This window comes from Ziziphus jujuba, chromosome 8 (genome assembly GCF_031755915.1).
Source record: "Ziziphus jujuba cultivar Dongzao chromosome 8, ASM3175591v1".
Lineage (NCBI taxonomy): Eukaryota > Viridiplantae > Streptophyta > Magnoliopsida > Rosales > Rhamnaceae > Ziziphus > Ziziphus jujuba.
In genome coordinates this window covers 23,810,448-23,837,908 of record NC_083386.1, presented here as the reverse complement: position 1 = coordinate 23,837,908, position 27,461 = coordinate 23,810,448, and the positions used below count along the sequence as shown (strand labels likewise).

Here is a 27,461-nt window from a genome sequence, read left to right as displayed (position 1 = left end):
CAATATGAACTTGATGCAAACGTCTAAAAATTTAACTAAATGGGAAGCCATTGTGGCCAACAGAATAGATCATCATGCAAGGCCCGGTTGTTTTTCTTATTTCTGCCTTTACTCTCATTTGGAAAAAGAAAAAAACAACAACCACAACCAAGAGTTTGACATGACAGGCAGCTAAGGAGTTCAATTTTATCATGTGAAGAAAATTGTCCATAATTTATTAACGTTAAAGATGTGGGTGACTCTTCCAATCACAAATGCAGATCTGAATTACTGTCCCAAGCGGTCTTTCCATGTGAATGTCCATATAACACTCATCACATATGATGGCAACAGTCCAATCAATTGTTTCTAGTCCCAGCCCTCACAAATTTTAAGAAACACAAAATTGAAAGTAGGGGGGAGAAGGAATTCTAGAATCCAATTTCTTTCTAAACTTCCTATTGGTATTACTCAGCTCAACCAAAAAAGCCATAGCAAACTGCTTAAGCATCATTACATAAGACAACCACTGATTCCATTACACCCAAGAGGATATTTTCGATCAAATTCCCAACCACCTTTCACGGTTAATTCCCCAAAAAACAAAAATAAAAAAATAAAAAAAAAATAAAAATTATTTGATCACATTCTATCCAATCTATACAATATCTAAATTAATGGATTAACTAGCAACTCATAAACCAAAACCACACACAGAAGATGTCATACTTAATGCAATAATCAGGACTCCAATTTCCTAACAAATTATCATCCAATTCACAATCAACAAAGACAACCCAAAGGGACTGAAAAACCCAGATAACTAAAAATCAATGATTACCAATACATGTATGAATTTTTTACCTGCCAAACAAAAACTGAAAAGAGAAATCAAATAGTTTTATACAGTATGCAAACATAATAAATACAAGAACAAAGGTTTAAGCCAAGCACATCTTACACCTACACAAACTGCCTCCAATTTGTAAGGCATGATTACCTTTAAAATGAATGAAAAAAGCGTCGAAGAGGCAGCTTCAACACCATGGTGGCTGGAAAGTCATACAATCCTCAAAGTGAAAATGAGATTTATGATCAAAGATCAAAAAAGTTAGGCAAGCAAAAACATTAAGCAGCCCACAAAGTCAATGTAACCACATAAAACGTCAGTACCAGATATAGTTGAGACAAAAAGGAAAACATTAGTGACCAGACATTCTTTAAGATAGAGAAAACAAAATAAGTTCCACAGAAACGCCAAGACAAACAATGAATAGTATGATTTGAAATGGCTTCTCCAATGCAATATGCATAAACTTTTAAGTTCCAGCCAAGTCTCTGCAAAGGTCATAACAGTACACCAAGGTTAAAGATGTGAGTCCGAAACTTCCAACAAAGTCATGGCAAGAGGTAAGAAATCAGGGTCACAAGAGCTCCAAGAAACATCAGGCCTGTCAAAATTTTTGATAATATCAACAAGAAAGGTTAATCACTGTAGAAGTTATATAAATAAATTTTATTCGGTTATAATGATCACGAAACCAATTCATTTCTACATCTTATTGATGTAAATTGAGAAAAATAAATGAAAAAACAATTTCATTGCAGAATAGGATGTGAAAAGCAGAAATATAATCATACCCACGCATCATAAAACCACCACTGCATGCCAAATACTGCCAGGGTTATTCAATTAAAAGAAAAAAAGAAAGAAAATAACATAAAAATTATCATTGTTCAAAGTCTTTCTCCTTTTCCAGCCAGAGGGAAGCAAGGGATGGTAGTTCTAGATTCTGCCTGATGATGAACAGGTCAAACTTTTTGAATGGCATAAAGTAGCAGCAGGCATGAAAATTGTTACAAAAATTACATAAGATAAATCCAATAAATATCTCTAACTTTTTTGGGAAAATAATACTTACATTGGAGGCACTATTCACCCGTTTTCTGTAACTAACCTTGATATATAGAAAAGAACATGTGAAAGACCCAGGATAAAGTAGTAACTAAAAAAAAAAAAAAAAAAACGAAAAAAGGATGACCACTTACAAAAAATATTAAACAAAAATGGATTAAGTGAACCAAAGGAGTAAAAACATCTGTCATTCAATTAATCACACAAGGACAGATCTTCATCAATAAGTCACTAAATTAGAAAGGGATAAGTTTTTTTTGGTTATGAAAACAGGTTTTGTCATTCTATCAAATATTGGTAAGCCAATATATATATATATATATATATATATATATATATATTTATTAAATAATACTTTTTTTTTTCCCCCATAATTTTAATGTCACTACTATTGGAGAACTTCTATACTGGTTACACAGCCATTGAATTAAGTGAAGAAAAAAGGTCAAACTAAGATGTAAAACTGAAAAAACATACTATAATCATATAAACATCCAGATAATATAAACGTATAATCATGAATATGCAGTTGGTTTCCAAAAATAACTAACAAAAGTATACTGGTTGCACAACTTAAATCCTATTGTTTATGAAATACCTTATGACACTAACAGAGTAAAAAATATTGATATTCAGGGTGGACACTTTCAAGGGAGACAAAGAGTTACATGCATCAATTTTATTGTACATAGTTTCAATTGTACCTAAAGGAATGACTGAATTCCCCAAAAATTGTAGGTTGTTTAACTTTTTTAAAATTAACAGAAACTTGATATCAAAATGACAACCAATGCTCAAGTCAGTTCAAATGGAACATTTGGGAAACTAAGCTTTCATCAGGTCAGCAGATATCAAAAAGTAAATGCATTTCCAGTTTTAAACGAACGAGAAGAATGTTCCATCTATACCTCTCAATTCGGAGCGATCCGAGGAACAACTTATCATTTCATCTCTGCCATGAACTTCTCATACTCTGCATCTGCACCGTAGGTTGACTTCTCTGCAGAAGAAGCAGCAGGAACGGGAGGATTTGTTGCCCAAGGCACGTTCCCAATGCTCTGCGATTGTTCTGCTGCTGACCCAGGTACTGGTGGTCCAGGGGGAGGTGGTGGAACTGCACTGTAATAAGATGAGTAACCATATGAAGATGCAGGATACGTAGATTGTGCTGGGGGTGGCATTGCAGCTAAAGAGCTCCCATATATATTTGAGGGCGCTGACTGAGCATTAGTACTATTTTCAGATTGCACTCCTGGAGGGTAACTCTGTTGTGCTTCACTTGAAGTTGCAGGCTGGGATAGGCCGCCCGTGGTTAGTGTCTGTACTGCTGGAGGATAGTGTACACCATATGGGGCCATAGGTTGACCTTGCATGGGAGGAGGATACATGGTCGAACCAGGAGGGGGAGGAGCATAAGAAGCATAAGGAGGAGGCATAGGGGGCCCCCATGGAACTGGAGTACCTGAATAGCTAGGAGGTGGTGCACTTGGGAGTGGACCACCAGGGGTAAATTGTTGAGATGGATAGGAACCCACAGGTTGGCTAGGAGCAGGATATGTAGGCACTGCTGATGCAGGGGGTCCAGGAGGTACGGTAGGCTGTGGAGGCTTCCCAGCCACTCTTACAGCAATAGTCCGGCCCTCCAGACGATAACCATTCATGCTTGCAATAGCAGTATTGGCCATTTGTACATCAGCATACTTCACAAAACCATAACCTTTGCTCATCCCAGTAATCCGATCCCTAATAACCTTAGCCATTACAATATCACCAAATGGTGAAAACAATCCAATCAAACCATCATCATCAAGGGTAGGAGGCAAGTATCCAATATACAAATTGGTATCATCATATTCCTTTGGCTTCAGTGGAGCTGACCCCAAACCTGGATGTGAAGTAGTAGTAGCACTGCTAGCATTGTTAGTCCAAGGAGGATTGCTTGCTGTAGTTCCTGGGCCAAGTGCTAAAGTAGGGGTTTGTTTAGTTGCTGATTCAGGACCAGTTCCACCCAACTCTGCTAAGAAGTTCTGATACTCATCATCCATCTTCTTTCCAGTTGTTCCCTTCACTGGACAATCAATAGTAGGATGGCCACCATCACCACATATCTTACAAAGAACATCACTCTTAAAAGTCGAAGTACGTGATGGACAGGCATACTGGCGATGGCCAGGCTCACCACACAGCCTACAATACTCTTCATCTCTTATTGTTCCATTCAGGGCCGCAAGTTCTCTAAGTTGTTGCCTTTTATGCTCATTTAACACCTCATCTACAGGTTGCAGGAGCTTCTCCACCATCCCTGCCGCAGCATCAAGAGCTTCTTGTGTCTCTGCCTCAACCAAAACATGCAAATCCTCATTCTCAGAAGGATCAGGTTTCAAATCTCTTTTTTGCTGCAACCTGCCTTCTTTCACAGACCCTTTACCACGAATAACAATTTTGGCGCCAGTTTCTTTCTCCATCCGCTTCTGTGTATTTCCCCTTGGGCCAATAATAAGTCCAATAAAATTATAACCTGGGTATTCTTTCATTGGTATGTATAGTTTCTTCTGAAGCTTCGGTGGTCTATAATCAGCTGGTGGCTTAAAAGCAGGGTTCCGTTTAATAATCTGGGCTATGATTTCCTGTCTCTCTTTGTTCAATCTTTCCCGCGCCCTATACTCCCTAGTGTTTATCCTAATTCCCATATTGTCGTAAATGGGTTCAGGAGAAGGTGACCTAGCCCCTTCAGGGCGATCATCCAAAGGCAATCCCGAAGACAACATTCGACTAATCTCAAGAAGCCTACTATTCAAAGCTTGAATTTCAGGATCGAATTCAATACCTCCCATGAAATCAGGCAGCTGAATCACCGGCTTCGGATCATCATCGGCCCACCGGGACTTCCTCTTCCGCGGGCCACTACCTGCATCGCCACCGGCACCGCCAGTACCACCGTTCTGGTTATCAGACTCCGGCTGTGGGTCCCAACGGCTGCGTCTCCGCCGCCTGCTCGAGGTCTCCTCCTCGCCACCGGAGAAATCCTTATCGGTACCACTATGCGTATTCGTCAGACCATTTTCTGAAACCAGGGGCTTCTGAGTTTCGATCTTCGGCGTCGGAATCTCGGCAGGGGCGGAGTAGCCATTGTCGGAGGTACTCTGCGGGTTGTTGTCGGAAGGGTTTTGAGGGTAGGAAGCTAGGGTTTGCGATTGTTTGTGATCTTCGTGACCTAGAGGTTGAGGCGGCGGAGGATATGGATCCTGGTAATCTGAAGCGTCTGGCGGAGGAGGAGGAGGAGGGGGATTCTGATCGTAGGAGACTAGGGTTTCAGGTGGAGGAGGATATCCATGATGAGGATCTAGGGTTTCGATTGTTGAGGGGTTAGAGTTTGTTTGGAGAGCTTCCATGGATTTCAAGTTTCGAAGAGAAGACCAATAAGAGAAATTGAGAACGAAGCAAGAACCCTAAATATATGACTTTTTACATGACAGACAGAGAGAGATTACCTCCTACTTTATATATTTCCCATTTGATATTTCCTACGCCATGTTTAGGTATTTTTCCGCCACTAGGTAAAAATAATAATAATAATACTAAATAAAATAAAATAAAATAAAATTTGCTGGACCCTAATGGCCCAATCATTGAAGCTCAGAAGCCCTTTACTGAGCCTTAATGGGCCAATCATCCAAGCACGAAAACCCAAAAGCCCATAAGTTTGTTAAGGTAATGGACCACGGGGCATGCACAGGTCAACTTTTCAATTTTTTAACTTTGTATTTTTCTCTTTGTATTCCTGTAATTTTTTTTCCTAATAAATACAAATTTCATTTCACATAATTTACATATATATTTTTTTGATTGATGGTTTTTTTTTTTTAATGTTATAAAAATTTCATTATATAAATCATAAGCAAGCCTTATTGTCTGGTTTCTTCCTCCAAAAGACAAAAATTCCCAACGTTTTACAAATTCAAAAAAATAAAAAATGTAGTCGGTATCTTCATTTGGGATTTTTAAATTTGTGAAAAAAAAAAGTTGTAAGTATTCTTTAAAATATTAGATAGATTTTGAAAACATTTTTATGTTAATTTGAACAATTTTGAAAACAAATATATAAAAAGACAGATAATTTTCATTATCTTAAATAAAGAATATTTATTTTATATATATATATATATATAATATTTAATATATATAATACAAACAATGATTACTGTTTTAAAAAATAATATTTTCTTTACCATATAAATTTATATGGTATTTGTCATTTATCAAACATAATTTTATCATTTTCATTCCCATTAAATATTTTTAAATATATTACCAAACATGTTTCTAAATTTTAAAAATACAAAATTAAATTTATCATTTTTATTTTGCATTTATAAAAATTGTTTTTAAAACGAAAGCCGCCCTAAGTTGCTAAAAGTCGAATACGGATGTTGGCTATGAATACATATCTAGGGGTCTGGAGAATCATTATTATATATGTACAAGAATTTAATATTTAGGAAATTCTTAACTTTATTATATAACAAATGCTAATGATTATCATATCTTTTTAAAATTTTTAGATTTAAATATAAATAACAACTGACAACGCAAGTAATCAAATAATTATTTGCTCTATAAACATTCCAAAATTTAATTAAATCAAGTATTCTTGATAAGAGAAGTTTATAGTTTTTTTTAATATTATTTTCTTCTCAAATAAAGGTGGATTTTAAAGCTGAGAAATTCAAATTCATTATCCCATTTATGTAAGCTTTATGGAGGTATTTACCAAAAATAAAAATAAAAGACTTCATGGAGGCAAAAACAAAAAGAAAAGGAAAAGATATATATTTTTTTCTTGGGTGAGCGAAATGGAAAAGACCTGTATAGTCAGGAAGCTAAAAACTAAATTGGGAAACTTGTAGAAAAAGTTGAGAGGGGCGTGCATTTGTAAAGAGAGAATCAAGCATAGGGTGTTTGTGATTTTTTTTTTTTTTGGCGGAAAGCACAGGGTTACACATTCATGAATAACAAAAAGAAAGTATTAATAAAGTTTTATTTATTTATTTTTCCCACAAAAAAAGGAAAAAAACTAAGAAGGAGGACAAATTGACCAACTATTTATCATTCGAGAAAAAGCCCACACCCAAATCCTCAGTTGGAGAGCAAATGTACTGGAACTTCCTCTTGTTCTTCTCTTCCATGTCTTGCTTGTAAACAGCACGAAGACCACATTTTTTCACCTCCAAGCAATGGCTTTCAGTTTCAAATGAAGCAGTAATCTGACCAATTCTATTCCAACGAAGCATTCTCTTACCAATGCTACCATTTGATACGTAACGCAGCCAAAGGTGATCGGACTTCAAGGCTGTGTTGTTTGAGATGCAAAACCCAAAACGATTCCCAATACGACTTTCATCTGCGTACAATTGACAGTTAATCTCAATCGACGATGACTCTTCCTCGGAATAATTCTGGTGGACTATAAAAACAACACAGAAGGCAAATCCAATCCAATTTCTATTGTTCCGGTTTGGAGGCAAAGGTATCGTGACTGAAGGACCCATATTGTTTTGATGCCTGAACCACTCTGGAATTCTTGTTCCCGGGACAATAATATCAAAACGTCCACTGAGCTGTGACAGTTCCTGCGAGAGGCATGTTTGTATATATGAGAGAGAGATCAGAGACAGATACATATACATATATAGTGAAAAATGAACCTGATTCTGGTTGTCCGGCATTAACGACCCAAGGTAGGCTTTCAACCATGTGAGTGCGGTGCTTCTGCAGTCTTTGTTCTGTGCCAAATTGAAGCAATTAATGAAACTGAGCACAAAATCTATGGAAGTTCGCACGTTTGATGGATTTGAAAAAGTATGCAGTGAACTACAATCTCGTGCTTCTACATATTCTACATTAGAGGGAAGCTCTGGCACCGATTTTAGTTGATTGCAGTGAGCCAGTCCAAGAAATTTTAGCTTATTCAGTTGTCTAATGCTTTTTGGTAAGCTACTAAACTTATTTCTGCCTATATCCAACACCTCCAATGAGGTTAAGCAGCACCCTATGTCACTAGGAATTGCTCCTTCTTCCAAGTCACAGTTTCTTAAACTTAGTTTCAATATATTTGGACTGCCAAGGACAAGACGTGCAACAAGCTGATCGATGTGCTCAAGTTTTGAGCATCCTGAAAGAAAACAAATTTGAAGAGATTCCAATGACATGGCAGCACATTGGAGACTCCTAAGAGATATGCAATCCTTCAAATTCAATATCCGAAGCCTTTTGAGAGTTCCAAATGATGGGTGGACCTCAACTAAACTGGTACAGCCTTCAAGGATTAGTTTCTCAAGGTTTGGAGTCCACGTGAAATCTGGAGTCTTTGTCAAGTTCCGGGAGTGACTCAAATTGATGCATTTTAGATCATTGAAAAGCTGTGGAAATAAAAAACAGAGCAAACTATTGGTTGCCATGAGATTAATTATGTATAGGTGTAGTAAGTAGTAATTAACTTAGCAACTTCATCACCTTTTCTTCCCACCAGAGTTGTTCAATTTGGCTATGGCACATCTTAAGTTCAACTAGTTGTGATGGACAGAAATCTGGTGGCAGAGATTTCAATGGATATCTCCTCCATTTGAGCAATCGAAGTGTCTGTGGAAGGTATTCTAGGCCTTCAGGAAGGTGAATATTGCTGCGAATACTGAGTAATTTGAGATTACACAAGCTTGTAAAAGCTTTGCGATTCCAATGGCCTTCTAGTTCAGGATTATCCAAGACAATAGCTTCAACTGATTCTGTTCCCTGAAATCAAAAGTAAAGTGAACCGCTTATACAGATGGGGTGCCGGTATAAAAACATCATTTCTATATATATTTTCCCAAGTAATATACATGAATTATCGAACCCTTACCGAATTTCTACTCGTTACTTCAGTGATGTCCCTATGATGCCACAATATCCTACATTTAACAGGCTTGGATGTGCATTCTCGGTGAACAATTTTCCAACCCATTTTTTGTGCAAAAGGGTGCATCCTTACAATGTTGTTCGAAACAGTTATAAAAGATATATCAATGAGACTTTCCATCCCAATTTTCGAGGGATAGCCACAACAATCTAGTACTTCTGAAACACGATCCACATTCTTGCTGTCAAGAAAGCATGAAATATATAGGAAGATAGCCTTGGATTCTTCATCAAGTGAATCATAACTGATACGAAGGGTATTAAAGATTTGGTTTTTGCGTAAGGATTTTATATTATTCAATGAATATATCCATTCATTTATGTTCTTACCAAATAAAAACCTACCTATACCTTTGAGAGTCAATGGATTTCCATTAGCATATTCCACAACATGGCGGCACAACATATCATAGTGCTCAAGTTGTTGGTTTTGTCCAAAGGCATGAAAGCTGAAGAGCTCAGAAGCTTCACCATGGTTTAAACCTTCAATCTCGCACATTTTCACTCCTTTTAATGAGGCAAGCAAATTTTTATCTCTAGTTGTTATAATGATTCTACTCCCACTTCCAAACCAACTAGAGTCTCCAGCTAAGGCTTCTAATTGATCCAACTTATCTACGTTATCTAATATAAGGAGAACCCTTTTAGAGCAAAAGTGGTCTCTGATCAAACCAATTCCATGTTGCACATCACGTACTGATATTTTTTCTGGCACTTCTGGGAGTCGCCTAAGAAGTTGTTGTTGTAAAGCAGTTAATCCAAATCTTAGCGACTCTTCTTTTACATTGGCAAGCAAGCAGCAAACCTCAAAATTCTCCGAGATCATGTTATAATTAACTTCCATAATAGTTGTCTTACCTATTCCAGCCACCCCCCATAATCCTATAATGCGAACATCATTCACATCTGAATCCAAATAGGAATTCAACTTGTTCAATTGATAAGCCATTCCAACTAAGGCTCTCAATTGACGAGATACTGTCCGAACAATATCGTCAATCAAATCTACCTCATGCCTGTGAAAAAAAATAAAAACAAAAATAAAAAATAAAAAATCAACTACTAAGAGGTATGCCACACTTATAAAATTGCAAACTAATGTAAAATACTTGAAATGTTTTATTAAATTAATACTTGATAACCTACCTGCATTTTTAGACGTAATTTAAGAGAAAACTGCACATATATATTGCTCTCCAAATTCCAATGGTACTGAGCTCAAGCTCAACATTGCGCACATCAATTTCAAGATATTCAAAAATAAAAATAAAAATCTACAAGTGGTGGGAAAGAAATACCGTTTATCGAGATGTCGACTAGTAAGATTTGTCACTTTACGTAAGGCATCTCTCCATTTTTTAACTTTCTCCAGATTAAACCTTTCTTCGTGTTCAGCGAAGGCTTCTCCATAACTATCTGTTTGATGTCGAACCGCATTTGGATCCACACCGTAAAAGATAGGAAGAACCTGATTTCCGACTTTTTTTCTGCATTCAAGGATGTGGACAAGTTCTTCCAAGCACCATGCTGAAGAGGCATAGTTTCTAGACAAAATGACGATGGAGAGCTTCGAGTTTTTGATTGCTTGCAGCAGTTGTGGCACGATTTCACTTCCCATACGAAGTGTTTCATCAACCCTAAAGGTGGCAATTCCGTGGCGATGGAGAGCATGATAAAGGTTATCGACAAAGTGGTTTCTGGTGTTCTCGCCTCTGCAACTTAGAAAGACGTCGTATCTAAAGCCATGTTGACGGTGATCATCTGATTTGCGCAGCCGGAACTCATGACTTATTGCACCAGAGAATCCTTTGTATGTTCCCTTCAGTCTGTTTACTAGCTCAATTGTAGTGTCCAATTCATCCAACAACCTAGATGTGTCGCCCAATTTACGAAATACTTCTTTAACAATATATTCGATGAACTGAACCTCGCTTCTGCAACCAAGAAAACTTTGAAAATCAACAACTTTGTTTATCATTTTTTTTTTATATTTTTAATTGTCTTTTTTAATTTTGCCTGCATGCTAAATTATTTGATTGAGTTTCAAGCACAGTAACTCTCAGACTCAAAATAAAATAAATTGTTTTTCTTTCTTTTTTTCTTTTTTGGTTTTTTTCCTCTTCCAGACCTATGACAGTTCAAGACAATGCCACTGATATATTAAATTATAAAATGAATTAAATCAGTATAAGTTTGAATTACTATTTCTCCCAAAATCTTATACTATTAGAAGATGGGTCATCAATTCTTTTATATTTTTCACCAACAATATGTTCCTCCATTCCCAGTTTAACATATGTCCTTAAAAAAAAAAAAAAAAAAAAAAAAAAAACACACTTGATGGCTTGTTAGTTTCGTTGCTTTTCCTAGTAAGGTTTGTTAATTTGTATCAGATTTTCAGAGTGAAAAGAATATGTTCAAATTTGCAGGGTGAAAAAGAAAATGTTCAGATTTTCATAGTGAAAAAGAAAATGTAGGAAAATAGGGAAACGAAATTGTAAAAGAATCCCTCTCTGTTTTCGTTGTTCTTGATAAAGCTTAACAATGAAGCTGATAAGACTGAACTATTTATACAAACTCATATACAGAACGCTTCTTTTCATCAAGAAAAGGCAAAATGCTACTAGTAGAAGTTTCAACAAAACAAATGTGACTACTTGCTTGGGGCTTGGCCTAAACTATCTGACTAACTAGCCACCTCAAGTGAATACAAGAATTACAATCTAATATCTCTAATATATTATTGAGAAATAAATAATAATGATAAAGAACTAACTCAATTATTTGACCCAAAAAAAAAAGAAACTAACTCAATTAAAACATTTTTATGTTCATAAAAAAAATGACAATTTTTTGCTTCAATAAAAGGGCGAAGGAATTGCCGATAGTACAAACTTTTCCTCAGAATATGCACGAAAGATTTGATTAATTAGCTAAAATCAGAAAAAAAGAAAAACAAAAAAGAATTGGTAGATCTAGGACAGAGACGGTTTGAAAAATTAATTTTCGAAAGGTCGTTCATCTTGATATGTGTATATATATATATGTGTGTGTGTGTGTGTGTTGGATCGGTTTGTGTATATATAAAAAATAAATGAAATCACTGATGCTTCTGATTGAGAAATCTAGGCATATGTAAGATTGAGAAATCTAGGCATATATATATGTATATTACATAATGTTATAAACGAAAATCAGATGTTTCATCAGCTAAGCTAAGCATGTCAAGCTGTTGCATGCAGTATAAATATTCAAAATACAAGAAAACAGGCATACTGATCATTTAGATGCCACCCTGAAATGTTGGCTACTGCAGTCAACGCTAATCTCCACCTGTTAATCTTGTCAACTTGGTCCTTGTACTTCTTTTCATGATCAGAGAAGGCTATTGCATAACTATTCTTTTGATGGCGGACAACAGTGGGATCCACATCATAGAAGATAGGAATGATATAACTTTTGGGACGCAAATTTTCAATAATATGGACAAGTTCATCCAAACACCACCTTGAATCGGCATAGTTCTCGGACAAAACGATGATGAACAACCTCGAGTTTTTGATTGCTCGAAGTAGTTCTGGTGATATCGCTTTTCCCGTTTCAAGTTCCTCATCGTCCATGAAGGTGGAGATTCCATTTCCTTCGAGACTTGAGTACAGATGGGTCGTAAATCTCTTACGAGTATCCTTGCCTCTGAAACTTATGAAGACATCATATTCAAAGTCCGGGTTTGAAGAAGAAGAAGAAGAAGAAGGAGGTAAAGAAGAGAGATGCGATTGGTATGTCGGAAACTTCCCCTGCTTGGATTTCATTAGAGGATTTGCCATCTAAGTTTCAGGTGATTGAAGGAATAATATTGCTTTCTTCTATTTCTTCTTCAGATACATCCACCCAAAATCACCTTCTTAACGCTAACCCATTGCTGCTATATACTAATCTTTGTTGCCTTTTAATCTTCTTCCCTCTTTCTGTTTACAAATAATTATAATTTGGAATCTTTTAATTAAAAAAGCCTGAAACTTCGGAGAAAGTGTTGTTGATTGACTTGCTTGCTGGTTGCTTGATGTGTTGACTTTGAATCTTCTTTTCCTCTTTTGTTTAAAACATAAAATATAATTTGTATAATCCTTAGTCTGTACTAAAAGCAAGAAACCTGATGAGTTTTGGTCCTTTTTTACTGTTTAAAATGGTTAAAAAATGACTGCAACATTTTGCATTTTGTTTTGCTTTGGATTTTGTTTTAATTTTATTTACTTTTAAAATGATGCCTTTTATAGTAAAAATATCCAACTCTACCTTTTTTTTATCATTTTCCTTCCAAGATAGTATGCCAAGAATACAATGATAATTTCATGTATATCGGATAAGGATTTCTTATCCGAGATTTTTGAGATTGTGCAGTATGGTTATTGATTGTGTGGCAATTACTCTTTTCACACACACACACAAAAAAAAAAAAAAATTCATTGGGATTGCACAGTATGGTTATTGATTGTGCGCCAACTATTCTTTTCACACACAAAAGCAAACAAAAAAAAAAAAAATTACTTCTCATTTTCTTCTCTAGACCAGAGACTCTGGTTCTCCTGCGAAGAATCTTAAAGGGCAATTTTTTTCATAACAGATTTTTCGTTTTTGGTTTTCTTCTTTTTCTTCTCAGATCGAAAACCAACAACATCTCCCCCTCACAAATTCTTTGCTAATGCTCGCACATCTTTTAAATCTACAGCAAAATTCTTATGATTCATAAAGTAGTGGAGAAACGTTGCCATTGCCAGCAGCAGTAGCATCAGGACATTAATGGAACTTCCGATAATCTGCCATTGCTGGAACTTCCTAATTGATGTGTTCAAGTTGGTTTGTTTTCTTTTCTTTTATGAATTTGCCCATGTGGATGTATTCATATTTGCCTATGAGTGAAACCCAGTTCTATGTGCTTTTATTTACTCTCTTTTTGTTCATTTGCCCCTTTACTCTGTCAAGGAATTAGCATTTTGGTTGTAAAAATGATGTTGAGTTTTACAGTTCATTTAGCGAGGAGTGCAAAAGGTATGTGGAACTGTCAATTTTGCTTACAATTGTGATATTATTTTATAATTTCTATTTACTAAATTTTTGTGCGATTTGTCAAATTTCTATTCTTCTCATGCCCGGCTTTTGAAAGAAAAAAAATTAAAAAACAGAACAATATATATATATATATATATATAATCGCATGGTGAGGACTAGGAGGATGAGAAAAAAGTGAAAATTTTGAAGTTAAAATCCTTTTCTTGGGTGATCAGGAAAATTGAATGGAGTATTTTCTTCTTCTTTTTTTTTTTTTTGTTTTTTTGTTTTTCCTGGTAATGGGAGTATTTTCTTTCTTGTTTGTTCGAATGGGTTACAATTATCGGATAGAATTGAATGTTGAGATTCATTCTTATTTGCCGAGGAAGAAATATGTAATTACTGGATTCTTGGGAATGAGTCAAACAATTGACTTCTTCAATTGTTTCATTATTATTTATTTATTTATTTATTGCCTTCTGCCTACTGCCAAGCCCGACAGGGGTGGGGAATTTGGCAGTAATGGTTGTTGCCATCTTGACTGCTACCTTCGTCGCTCAATTGTTTCATTGTTTATTTATTTATTTATTTTTTTTTGTTTATTTATTTATTTATTTTTTTTTGCTCTGAGCTCAATTGTTTCATTGTTAACATGAAAGGTATATGGGTTTTTAATTCATATACTACTAAAGTTGGAATTAGATTTATAGCAGGGTTATGCGTGGTATGAAAGATTTTTTAAATAGAAATATATTGGTCAAAATGTCTGCTCTCTTGCTTTACTGGATTGGGTATTCAAATAAAAAAGTATAAAAAACAAAAAAACAAAAACACAAAACACAAAAACGAAAAAAAGTGTCTGCTCTCTTGCTTTACTAGGTTTGATATTCAAATGGAAAAGAATAAAAAACAAAAAAACAACACAAAAATGAAAAAACAAAGGAAAAAAAAAAAAAGAAGAAAAAAAGAAAAAAACAAAAACAAAAACAAAAAACAAAAAAACAAAAAAACAAAGAAAAGAGTCACTTTAGCCTTGTTTGGTAATAAGTCTAAAAAATACGTCCTCATATTTTAACCAAAAAAAAAAAAAACAAAATAAGTCTCAAAAACCAATTCTTTGAAAGAACACCATTATGTAGTTTTTCTGTTTTCTTTTTTACAATTATATTATTTACTAATGTTAAAGGATCTTTTATAAAAAGCATGACTATATATATAATTGACAGTGATAAAATATTTATTAATATTTTTACATATTAAATTTTTTTTTGGTAGAATTACATCGAATTTGAATATCTAACATCATTTTGTTTCAAATTATTTTAGGAATGAATTATTTCACTTTTGTGCCATATCTAATTGACAAAAGCAACTTAGTACATGGAGATCTATTTTTTTGAACTATGAATCCTTAAACAATTAGATAGACTTTTATTTAGTGTGTTTACTCATTTATATTACAACTTTCAGAATTTACTATGTTTGAAAATGAGAGAGAATTAGAATTAATAATACTTTATCGGGTTAACAACAATGATAAAGTCTTAGAAGTGAGGCAAAAATGGCTAGCAATTTAGACATTTCACAATCAAATGATGTCGAGAACATATTGAAAGGAACTACAAAATCCTTTCCTACAGTTGATGAGGGCAGCAAGAGAAAGTTTGTTTGGCTTAAGAACAAATTCAAAAAGAATGCAATGTGTAGAAAAATATAAAATCAAAATATGAATGTGTCGTGTAAATTTGTTATTTATATGACAAAGAACAGCAATATCATATGATAATTTTTTACTAAACAAATCACCATTCCTATTGTATAAAAAAAAAAAAAAATTCATCGTTCATAGAATATTTTATATGATCATTCTATTCAAATTTTCTCTTTACATTTAATATAAAATAAGTAGATAATTTATATTTTAAATCAAAATATCATAAATTTATTAATTATTAAAGTAGATAAACACACTTATCAAATTATTATATCATAGTAATTTGAAAAATTATTTTAATTTGAACTATTCAAAACTAAAACAAACTATTATTAGATACCCTAATTTCAGATTAAGCCACGTGCGTCGCACGTGAGCATACCTAGTATTCTAAAAAGTCTGAAACTTTAAGGAAAGTTCTGGTTGACTTACTTCATCTGGAAGGCTAGTTACTTATAAGCAGGGAAGCAAGTGTCGGCGAGAAGTCGTCGATAATGTCGGTTGTCGTCCACCGTCGACACCGAAAGGGGGGGAAGGGGAAGAGTTTCCGTCATGCTTGCCAGAGGAATGTCGTCGGAATTGACGGGTTTCAACTGGAAATGCAGATGTCGGTGGGGATTTCATTTTTTGAGTGGATATGGTGGAAAATCGGTGGATTGTCGTCGGTTGTCAGTGGAATTTTTGGGGAGATGTCGGTCGGCGTGTGTGTGTGGTTGTGATCTGAGATCTAATCTGGTTTGTGTGTGTGTGTGTGTGTTTGTGATCTGCTGCTGTTTGGTTTGTGTGTTTGTATATTATGAATTTGTTTTCCTTATTGTGATGTGAGTGTGATCGGCCAATAAGAGACTCTGGGATGTGATCTAGGTTGTGATTTGGCCTAGAAGAGAGGGAAAGAGACGGCTGAAGGGAAAGAGAAGGACGAGAAAGAGAAGAGGAAAAGATGGCTGAAGGGAAGGCGATGTAAAGGAACATTGCTTATATGGAGTGAGGTTTGGAATTGAGGTGAGAGAAAATTGAGTTTGAAAGGGTATTTAGAGTTTCTTACTTCGAGTTTTCTGATTGAAGAAAGAGAGTAGCAGAAGAGAGATTGGCGGTCATGGACGAGAGAGGAGGGAGAAGAGGAAGATCAGAGATAGAACGCCATTTTTCTTCACATTGTGCCTCTGCTTGGGTTCGAAAGGCTCTGGCTTTTGGGTTTAGATGGGATGGGAGAAAATAGTTTGATTTTACTAAATTAGCCTTTTTGATCGTGTGCAGATTCAATATTAAATGGGGCAAACTTGTCCATCGAAACACAAAAAATAAAAAAATACCACTAAACATTAAATAAATAAAATAAAACTAATGCTATTACAAATATGGATGACATTACAAAATATTTAACCTCCAGCTTTTGTGAAATTTCATATCTTAATATTATTTATTAAATTTTTATATTTTAGTAATAACAAATATTGTATTTTCTTTAGTTACTATAATTCTTAATATTTATAGACTATATTATTATTCTTGTATTTTAATTATTATATTTTTTATATTATTTTACTATATTAATTATCTTATATGTAAAAATTTATATTCTAAATTAAATATTTATAATTTCTGTAATTCTATCGACATTTTAATCGATATCGATATTTCCATCGACATTTCTATAAAATTTTATCTTTGATATTTTTATCAATATCGATATTTTTATCACTGTTTATAAGTGTTGCTGTGAGATTAAAGTGATGGCAAACAAATGGGCTTTATGGTTTCAAAACCGGAGTACCAAACCGCTACTCTCACATGGACGGAAGAAGGAAGTGTTTTGTTGGGATTCTTTGTCTTTTGGAGGAAGAAACCAGACCAAATGCAGCCTTATGATTTATATGGTGAAAGTTGTCCAACATTCGAAAAAATTAAAAAGAAAAAAGAAAAAAAAAACAGCAACAGAAAAATATGTAATTTATCTCAAACGAAATTTGTATTTATTTAAAAAAGAAAAGAGATTTAAAAAAAAAAAAAAAAACAAAGTGACAAAAAAAAAAATATATATATATATAGAAGAACTATCCATTTTAACACAGTCCGTTTTCTTCTTGACCCAATACCCTTTCCGGTCCAATAAATGGGCTCTTGTGTAAAGGCTTCAGGGCCTTGGGCTTCATTGGTCTACACCATTTCATTCATACAGGCTGGCCCATGGTTCCCACGGCCCAATAGTCTAATACAGTTATTTGGGATTTCTATTTTTGGTGAAGCCCACTTATTTCACCTGTTGCTTACTTTTAATTGATTCTATAGGCTATAAGATCCTGGCTTCAATTATTATCATTGTTTCAAAAAGAAAAATAGAGAAAAAAAAAAAAAAAGAAGAAGAAGAAAAATTCCAATTATTATTGAAACCTCTGTCCCATATTAAACGGGACATAAAAAAAAAAAAAAAAACCTATAATTGTAGCTTGGAAAAGAATCCAAATAATAGAACCTCATAAAGCCAACGAATAAAGTTGAAAATATTAACCCCCAAAAAAAAAAAAAAAACACGAATTAAGTTGAGAATAATTAACGCCTAACAGCAAGCTCAAGTTTCCCTACCACAAACCGTGCCTAAAGCGTAAAATTCAACCAAAAAAAAAAAAAAAAAAAAAAATCAAACGCCCCAAAATCTCAACAATCTCTCTCTCTCTCTCTCTCTCTCTCTCTCTCTCTCTCTCAAGCAGTAGCAGATCTTATGGGGTGGCCTACAGCAAACAGCTTACGTTTCCCGTGCTCCGCAACCGCATTACCATTTTTACACCCATCGAGAATGGCCGTCAGCTTGTACGGAGGAGCATCAACGGCCAGCCACTGATCCACGTAGAACACCGTCTGTGAACACGCCGTGTGAGGCCCAGTGGATGTGACCTCAATGTAGTCACAGTACCAGCCAGAATGTGGTCCCGTTCCGTCGGAGGTCAGGTTGAGCCGGCAAAGCGGTGCTCCGACGCACGGACCGCGTCCTGTGAAGATGTCGAGGTTGCCGCGCTCAAAATAGTTGTAGGTGGACCCCATTAAGCCCCACGATTCAAGGTCCGGGACCCACACCGACCGGCCAGAGTGATCGCCGATCGTCAGGCTAATCTTCGAATCTGTGCCGGCCCTTATTATTGAGCCCGTCTTCACGTAGAGGGTGAATACGCAGTCGTTCTGCATTTTCAAGAAATTAAGAAAATTATCACATGTGCATGAAATTCCATAAAAAAAAATAAAATAAAAATTACATGTTTTAACACTCATATGAGATTATGGTTAACATAATATGTATTACATCAATTTTTGTTTGTATTTATTTTTATATCATTCTTTTTCCCCCCTAATTTCATATTCCAGTAAATGAAATTGGAACATTCCTCCCCCACAAATAATAATAATAATAATAATAATAATAAAAAAAATTCTTAATATTGATGAAGCTCTTACATATACATATATATTAGTATGATAAATTTGACTATACTTACATTCGAATCCCCAGTTGCTCCAGTAATGAGAAAGAGACCGATAAAAAATATTAAGCAGTATTGGCGACTCATATTGTTTTGATGTAACTTGTGAGAAAACTAAGATGTGGATGTAGCTAAATATATAATCTCAACTCAGATGTTCTATACATACATATATATATATATATATATATATATTGTAAATTATATGAAAAGGAAAAAAAAAAAAGAATTAAAAAAATTGGAATATATATGTATATATATATATTTAGAGAGAGAGAGAGAGAGATAATGGTCTACAATTATATATTATTGAAAACTAAATCCCCTTCTTCTATGCTCGTGGCTGTTATTTCCGATTTGAGTGGGTCTCACCCTTGTTGATATTTTTAAAGCTTTTCTTCTGTGAAGCATTGTTTTTTAAGCTTCTAAATAGTCTGATATATGTATATAATTCTCTAGCTCGTACTTGTTTTGCTAGGAATTTGGTACTGAACTTGACATATATGTAGGTCAAATAAACTGTATATCACTTTGTCACATAGTGAAAGTTTAATCCAAAGCATAAGGCATAAGATGGAAATATTTCTCTACATATATTCATTAGATTTTATCAAATGGTGATACCATATGTGGTAGAAAATAAATGAAAATATACCTAAAAGAAAATAAATTTTTTGTACTAATTCTGTTCTACTAATTAAAATATTGGACGCCTCATTTAAAATTTAAAATTTTTAACAGGTACTATCTTAATTAAATGTTTGAAAAACATAGGAGAGAAAAATTGCAATGAATAGGAAGGTTTCTCTAACATTTAACTAAGATGAGGCCTATAAAAAATTTAGAAGAAAAAGTTGTTACTTTGCAATCAAAAAAAAGAATTGAAATTTCAAATGAAGTGTCTATTTTTAATTGAAAGAACAAAATTATAACCCATCCTATATAAAATAACAATTTAGCGTTCATAAAACCATTAAGTCTGCAATCATGAGTATATATTGAAATTCCAAAAAAGAGAGCTTCATACATGATAACAGCTTAGTTCAAGGTTTAATATATAAAAATGAAAACTGCATGCGGTACAACATTAAACATAACATATATAACAACAACAACAAAAAACAAACAACATTCATTCTGCAAGTTACTGGTCTGTTTGGATATTGATGAAACTTTTGTTCATCCAAATGGAAGCAAATGGAACAACCTTGGATAACTTTGATTCTCTCCATCAATCACACACATCGGCAGGATTAATCTCCTTCGGCCTCTGTAACTACAAGCGCAAAAGATACATACAATAAAAATGTTAATTGATTCAGACACAAATATAAATATAATATGTGTGTATATGTGAAGCATATAATAAATAGCATGCCCAAGTTTATAAAAATCTATATCTATAATATTTAGAGCAAGCGCAAAAGACACATATAATAAAAATGTTAATTGATTCAGACACAAATATAAATATAATATGTGTGTATATGTGAAGCGTATAATAAATAGCATGGCCAAGTTTATAAAAATCTATATCTATAATATTTAGAGCTAGCTAGCTTGATAATCATCCCCCCCGGTCTCCCTAAACAATGAAGATGAATATGTGGGAAATGAACGGCGCGCATCTTAATCAATTGTTGTGGTGGGGGTAACTAAGAAACAAAATACAACTTGGTTGCCATTAATCACCTGAACTAAACAAAGAACATGCAATTGCTTTTGAATTCCCTTATAGCTAGATAAATTATATTCATACTACAAAAACTATATAAATTCTCCATCAAATTCAGGCAAGTAATTAAGATAAAAAGAAATTCATGATGGGAAATAAAAGTTTATAAACTAACCAAAGAAATCCAACAAGTACCAAATTAATGATCACGATTAGGGCTAAATATACACACCTTCAGGCTGATCAATAGCCAAACCGGTTGCGAAAGGTAAAGAACATTGAAGAAAAGGGTAAGCAAACACACCATTCCAGTTGAGATGACCATGGACATAGCTAATAACCCGGTGATATTCCCTAGGCCTACCTTCATTACTAGGTTTAAGGCAAAAGAGTGAAGAACCCCATTGAGAACTCGTACCGACATAGAAAAAATTCAAAGTCGGATGAAAAGCCAAAGGAACAATACAGTATTTGTTCTCCAAAACAGGAATTCTAGTGCAAGAGAACCTGCACTTCAACTTCCATTGGAAAAAATAACCATTCCTATTTTGACAGTAGTTATTCTCGAGCACCCAAATCCACAAATCGGGCTTGTGGTACACCGCGAAATGGATCGTATTGTTGTTTAATCCAACGCATCCTCTCGAAGAAACCTTAGCAACCTCGGGCAAATCGATAGCTTGCGCTTGTTCGGACAAGCTCAGTTCCTCATCAACCACAAACCTTATGAGATGTCCAGACATGGACATTCTGTATATTGCACCTTTATAGTAAATCGACTGTTCGACCCACTTCGCCTTAATGACATCATTTTCGAGCTGGAATTTAAGAGTTTTCCATATCTTCGTCTTGGAATAGTAAATGTTCAAACATCGAAGACCCTGAAACCGAATGATCTTGTAGTAGCTTGATTCAGAAGGATCATAAGCCAATGCGGCATAGATATTGAGAGCAGTCTTACCGGGCTTAGGAACAGTGACGAGCTGCTTGGTGAAGGAGTTGAGCACATAGTACTGATAGAGTCTATCAGAGGCCTGTTCGGATCTGTTGCGGTGGCAGAAAAGAAGGAGACCATTGCAGCAATCCACGAAAGATTTCGCGGAGACATTGAAAGGTAGAGTTTTCGAGCAGGAGTTGGGGAGCTGAGCCGAGCCGAAACAGTGGACTCTCATGGAGTCTGTATTGCAGAATGTGACTCTAGCATGTTGCATAACAGTTTCGACTCGGAAGAGGAGTCCGAGATATGGAAGCTCTGATAGCATCACGGTTTTGGGAAAGCAAGAGGCAGTGATTAATCTGAACCATGGTTTGGAAACGGAAGCTAGTCTTAGAAGCTGTTTGGTTGGCAATCTGCAGAGGATATCTATAACAATATCTTCTGGTAAATCGTTGAAGGAATGAGAGACAAGTAGTGTATCTGTAGTACTACCAGTCTTCTTCTTCTTCTTGTTCCTTTTGACTAATATCGAAGATTTTTGGGAATCCATGGATGATGATATTTTAGAGGAGGTGAAAATGATTAAACCCTATAATAAGGGCTAAGAACTATACATGATAGGTGGGTTTTCTTGCTTTCTCTTTGATTTATGATTTTTTTTTTTTCATTTATATAAAAGCTTAGCATGATATATGAAGGTCATAAATGCATTAATGGCTATATTCATTAGAAGGAAAGTCTTGCATATCTAGTCTTGTAAGGAAAAGATTTAAATGCAAAACCTTTTTAAAGGTTTGTTATTTTTTTATTTTTTTATCGTTATTTATTGTTTTTTATAACCAGTTTGAAACCGAAAGAGAATTCAAATAAGACAAAGTTTGTTCTGAATGAAACAAAACCCTCTTCTGGTAATTATAGATAAAAAAGATGCTTTTTTCATTACCTGATATTTTATTTTTAAGCTTTTTGACACGTGGCAATAGTTAATTGCATGGTCAATACTAGTTTTTTCCTCCATTAGTTTCAGATAATTTCGAAATTAATATTACATGTCCCCACAGGGAAAAAACACAATATCCAAATAAAATAATAAAAAATTTCTATTATAATTCTTTGGAATGATTCTATATATATAATATGCAATTTTAATACAATAATTCATGAGTCTAATTTCCTTATATATAATGGTTATTTAAAAAAAATTTGAATAAAACCAAAGCTAGGAAATAAAAAAAAAACCCATCATAAATGTAGATAAATGTATTAGTTTTGTAATTTATTATAAACAACTTTTTCCGGAAACTATTTGAAACTAAAAGAGGAAAAATCAGACAATCCTTCTTCTTAAAAGAAATATTTATATTATTATTCAATATTAGCTGCACTTCGGACTTATCCAAAGAAATTAAAAGAAAACAAACAATCCAGTAGGATTTTAAAACGTGTTTGGTCTACCGGGATTTATGGATTTTGCATGCATTTTATGGACCGGCTATAGAAAGTTTTATTTTATTTTTCTTTAAAGACAATTTTTTTTTTTGGGATAAAATCTTCAAAGACAATTAACTTTCGCATGAAGTATTAACTATGCCTATGTACTTGTTCTTATTTGGTCGATTTATATTAATAATATGTGGCAATTTCACATGTTACATACTAAACGTCTTTGCAAACAAGACTCCCATAGAGTATAAGGAAAAACCATCGACCTTCTGTACCCGGAAACACCTAAGTTTTCCCCAACTCGGCTTCCTGACGATTTTATCCCCGCAAGCATGGACAACCAGCAGAGGAATCTAAACGCCCTACAACATTCCCTGAGGACACTCACACTGAAACCTAAAAGGGACAATGAAGAAAACAAATCAGAGAGAACCCTGGTGGGAAGAATGCTCACCACAAGAAGATTCACAAGATTCAAACTCATAGAAACTACCAACAAAAGCTGGCACCTGGCCACCAAGATCAAGGTGGTTAAGGTGGATGAAAATTTATTCACTTTCCTCCTCGGTTCAAAAGAGAAAAATGATTGCATTTTCAGGAACCGGCCTTGGTCTTTCAATGGGGCACACCTGATCTTGAAAGAGTGGCCAGCAAACAGATCCCTGAAAGAAATTTCCTTTGACGCTACTACCTTCTCAATCCAGATACACGGGCTACCCCCACTCTACCTCCATGAAGAAATAGCTTTCCAAATAGGAAGCATGTTAGGCAACATTCAGCAAGACTCAATCTCAAAAATTTGTGTTGTCGGACAACGTTTCCTAAAGTTCAGGATTGATCTAAGTTCTCTCAATCCGTTACCACCAGGCTTCTTCCAAGACAGGGAAGATGGGAAAGAAAGATGGATCCAATTTAAATACGAGAAGTTATCAGATTTCTATTACAAATGTGGGAAAATTGATCATGTGATTGGTATCTACAAGTTTGAGCAGCCTGCAACCATCACCTCCACAAACGGCGTAACAGCCAAACTCTATGGTCCTTGGCTCTGGGCGAAGCATGACGGCAGTCTCTGGTTCATCAACCCGTTGGAAAATGATGATCTTTAGATTCAACATAGGGAAAAGAGAGAGGGCTCTGAAAAGTTGTTAGAGCAGCTACCAACCAACTATCAGAGATTTGAAAAACAAAAGCAAGTTTTGGAGCTCGAGGAGGCTGATAAAGGAAGCCCTTTGGAAGACATACATACAACCTTAGTAATTTGCCCTGAACTCAATTCCCTAAATCAACCAGTAGATTTAGATAGCGAGGGGAACACGAATGAGCTATGCGCTGCCATGTTACATCAAGCTAGGTTATCCAATTTTGATCCTCAAATATTAGGTGAGTGGGCATCGATTTTTTTTAAATAATTTTTCTTGTGTCAATTATCAAGGAAAAACCAGGCCGAATGGCCCTCTGCCATCTTGTGGACCTTTTGCTGGGCCAAGTGGCCCAAAAGCTAAAAGATTGGATACTCATCCTAGATTGCTCAAAAGGGTAGCCCAAGCCCTCTTAGAACACTAGTTTCGAAAAAGCCCATGTTTGTTAGAAGATTCTGAATCAAGTGTCAACCTGCATAAACACTGGCCCGTAAAGCCACTTGAAATCAGTTCTCAAGACACATCAAACAACTCTCCAAGTACTCCCATCACTCAAAGTAACTTTGCTTTTATCGAAGAAGCCTCCTTTCACCAAGGCTCAAATGAAACACCTTCAAGAAAATCAAGAAACTGGAAAAGAAAGGCAAGAAGGAAATCCCTTCAAGCAGGGAAGCACACAAGGTGCAACGACAGAGGACACACCTCCTTTTCCCACTAGGATTTTCTATTGGCCGAGGAGGCGGGCCGAATCATGCGCCTCCCTCCCGCCCAAACACCACTGAAGCACCTCTCGTGGAATTGCAGGGGAATTGGCGGCAATGACACTCTTAGAGTCCTCCGCAGTTTGATCAAAAGACATAATCCTCACTACTTGTTCCTCATGGAAACTAAATCAAACAGATCCAAGATGCTGAAAATTTGTCAACTACTAGACTTCGATAACTCAGAAATTGTAGAAGCCAATGGTTTAGCCGGAGGCCTGGCTTTATTATGGAAGAAGGAGTTTAACTTTGAATTAAAGGGGAGTTCTGACCGTCTGATAAATGGACTCATAAAAGGAATTGATGGAAAAAGCAACTAGTATATTTTTGGATCTCACGGGACCCCTTATCGAAAGGACAAACCAATTTTCTGGGAAAATCTAGAAGAAACCATTCTAAACTGCAACTTGCCATGGCTTATCATTGGAACTCAAATGAAATTCTCGATGACTCAGAAAAGCATGGAGGAAGAGCTTGGAAAAGCTCTCTTTCTTTTTTGAAAAATTTTGTTCAGAACGTAGGAGCAATTGACCTCGGCTATATAGGGAAAAGGTTCACCTGGGAAAACAAATAAGAAGGAAGAGCATACATCAAGGAGAGGCTGGACAGAGGCTTGGCTAACCAAGAATGGTTATCCTTATTCAGTGAAGCTAAAATTAAACACCTGCCTATGGAGCAATTAGATCACTCTCCAATTCTTTTATGTTCTCATGAGGAAGAAAGCAACCAAGGGCGGCCTTTTAGATTCTTGAAAGCTTGGACTAACGATGCCACTAGCTGCAAAACGGTGAAAAAGGCCTGGGATGAGAATCCGAAGAATGGAATGGAGGCTCACAAGTTGATGAGAAGATTGAACAACACAGCTTCAGCCCTGAGAAAGTGGAATAGAATGCATTTTGGTTTCGGCCAGGAGAAGATTAAAGCTTTGGAAAAAGACTTGGAAGGAGTTCAATTTGGAAGCACGGAAGATAGAGCAAAGCAACTTCTACTAGAAAAGGAACTGAAAGAGCAATGAGCCAGGCTAGAAAGCATTTGGAGATAGAAATCCAAGGAAACATGGTTACTAGAGGCAGACTGGAACACCAAATTTTTTAACACAAGCACCCTGATCAAAAGAAGAAGGAACAAAATCGATCTCATTAAGGATGGAGATGTCTGGTTGCAAGATAAGGAATAGATAGGCCATTACTTTAAGGGTCATTACATCGATTTATTCACTTCATCCAACCCTCTCTTTACCTGCAATCTTGAAGAACTGGTCCAGAGTTACATCACAGATGAGGGAAACATCAGACTAATGGATATACCTTTAGAAGAGGAGATAAGGAAAATAGTTTGGGACCTATACCCCTTAAAAGCCCCGGACTTGATGGTTTTCCTGGAGTTTTCTATAAGACTTACTGGGAAACAGTCAAGACTCAGGTGATTAAATAAGTGCAGGAGAGTTTCAGAACAAAAACCATTTCAAAAGGAATTAACAAAACTTTACTGGTTCTCATACCAAAAACCAAATCCGCCTATGATTTCAACCAGTTTTGTCCAATTAGCCTATGCAATTTCTGCTACAAAATTGTTGCCAAGATCATTGCCTCAAGATTAAGACCTTTACTTTCCAAGATCATCTCTCCCAATTAAGGGGCTTTCATTGAGGGGAGATGGATTGCAGAAAACACGGTCGTTGCTCAAGAAGTAGCTCATAAGGTCCGGAATCATAAAGGCAAAAATGGTTTGATGCTTATTAAGATAGACATGAGGAAAGCCTTTGACAGACTTAAGTGGGTTTTTATAACCAAGGTGTTGAAACTTTGGGGCTTCTTAGAGGATTTCAGAAGGCTTATTTTCATTTGTTTAAGCACGGCAGAATTCGATTTGTTAATAAATGGGAGCAGAATGAACTCGATAACCCTAGAAAGAAGAATTCGGCAAGGAGACCCCCTTTCCCCTTTTATTTTCATTTCTCTGCTCCAAAATCTTCACAAGACTGGTGGAAAGAAATATGAACCTACAAGGGATTAAGATCAGCAGGGACGCACCAGCAATTTCCCACCTCCTTTATGCAGACGACATCTTGATAGCTTGCCGAGCAAACCTTCAGAATGTGGAAGGACTTCAAAATGTGCTAAGCTGATACAACTCTTGGTCAGGACAAGCTCTTAATACTGATAAGTTCCATATTTTCTTCTCCAAATTCACTCATGGCAAGATAAAGATGTTGGTAAAAGACAAACTTGGCTTTAAGGACTTAAAATCGGGCTCCATTTACCTTGGTAACTCTCTCATCCTCGAAAGAAATAAACGTAAAGAATTCTCCAAGCTCAAGGACAGATGTCAGAACATTCTAGAAGGATGGTAAGTGTAACACCCCGTCCCAAAGTACATCGGAAATTTAAAAAATTTGACCAAGGTTGACCGGGTTTGA

The 27,461-nt window shown here is 35.4% G+C and overlaps 4 protein-coding genes and 1 long non-coding RNA gene across 7 annotated transcripts; 2 read left to right on the top strand and 3 right to left on the bottom strand.

The window, feature by feature from the left end:
• Positions 1 to 858: 858 nt before the first annotated feature.
• LOC107414361 (splicing factor-like protein 1) lies at positions 859 to 5,426 on the bottom strand. Of its 2 annotated transcripts, none has more exons than XM_048470331.2 (2): positions 2,803 to 5,426; positions 859 to 1,937 (listed from the first exon to the last, which is right to left on the bottom strand). In XM_048470331.2, the coding sequence occupies exon 1, from the start codon at positions 5,284 to 5,286 to the stop codon at positions 2,836 to 2,838; it is 2,451 nt and encodes an 816-aa protein (XP_048326288.2). In that variant the 5' UTR covers positions 5,287 to 5,426; the 3' UTR covers positions 859 to 1,937; positions 2,803 to 2,835. The 2 variants fall into 2 exon arrangements, with proteins under 2 accessions (XP_048326288.2, XP_015877963.3); XM_016022477.4 differs by having other exon boundaries at positions 859 to 1,430; positions 2,803 to 5,425.
• A 1,454-nt stretch (positions 5,427 to 6,880) lies between these two features.
• On the bottom strand, positions 6,881 to 12,889 carry LOC125421233 (disease resistance protein RPV1-like). 2 transcript variants are annotated; one of them, XM_048469468.2, is made up of 6 exons: positions 12,125 to 12,888; positions 10,147 to 10,782; positions 8,793 to 9,864; positions 8,408 to 8,683; positions 7,600 to 8,313; positions 6,883 to 7,524 (listed from the first exon to the last, which is right to left on the bottom strand). In XM_048469468.2, exons 1-6 carry the CDS (start codon positions 12,673 to 12,675, stop codon positions 6,994 to 6,996), a joined length of 3,780 nt encoding a protein of 1,259 aa, XP_048325425.2. In that variant the 5' UTR covers positions 12,676 to 12,888; the 3' UTR covers positions 6,883 to 6,993. The 2 variants fall into 2 exon arrangements, with proteins under 2 accessions (XP_060675311.1, XP_048325425.2); XM_060819328.1 differs by having other exon boundaries at positions 6,881 to 8,313; positions 12,125 to 12,889.
• On the top strand, positions 12,554 to 13,960 carry LOC125421234 (uncharacterized). Its single transcript, XR_009640135.1, has 2 exons — positions 12,554 to 12,686; positions 13,509 to 13,960. It is a non-coding gene; the product is annotated as an uncharacterized LOC125421234 (long non-coding RNA).
• A 4,147-nt stretch (positions 13,961 to 18,107) lies between these two features.
• Positions 18,108 to 19,220, bottom strand: LOC125421482 (PLAT domain-containing protein 3-like). Its single transcript, XM_016022458.4, has 2 exons — positions 19,100 to 19,220; positions 18,108 to 18,785 (listed from the first exon to the last, which is right to left on the bottom strand). The coding sequence occupies exons 1-2, from the start codon at positions 19,169 to 19,171 to the stop codon at positions 18,312 to 18,314; spliced, it is 546 nt and encodes a 181-aa protein (XP_015877944.2). The 5' UTR covers positions 19,172 to 19,220; the 3' UTR covers positions 18,108 to 18,311.
• Positions 19,221 to 23,471: 4,251 nt separating this feature from the next.
• On the top strand, positions 23,472 to 24,248 carry LOC132805091 (uncharacterized). The gene has a single exon (XM_060819867.1). The coding sequence runs from the start codon at positions 23,472 to 23,474 to the stop codon at positions 24,246 to 24,248; it is 777 nt and encodes a 258-aa protein (XP_060675850.1).
• Positions 24,249 to 27,461: the final 3,213 nt, after the last annotated feature.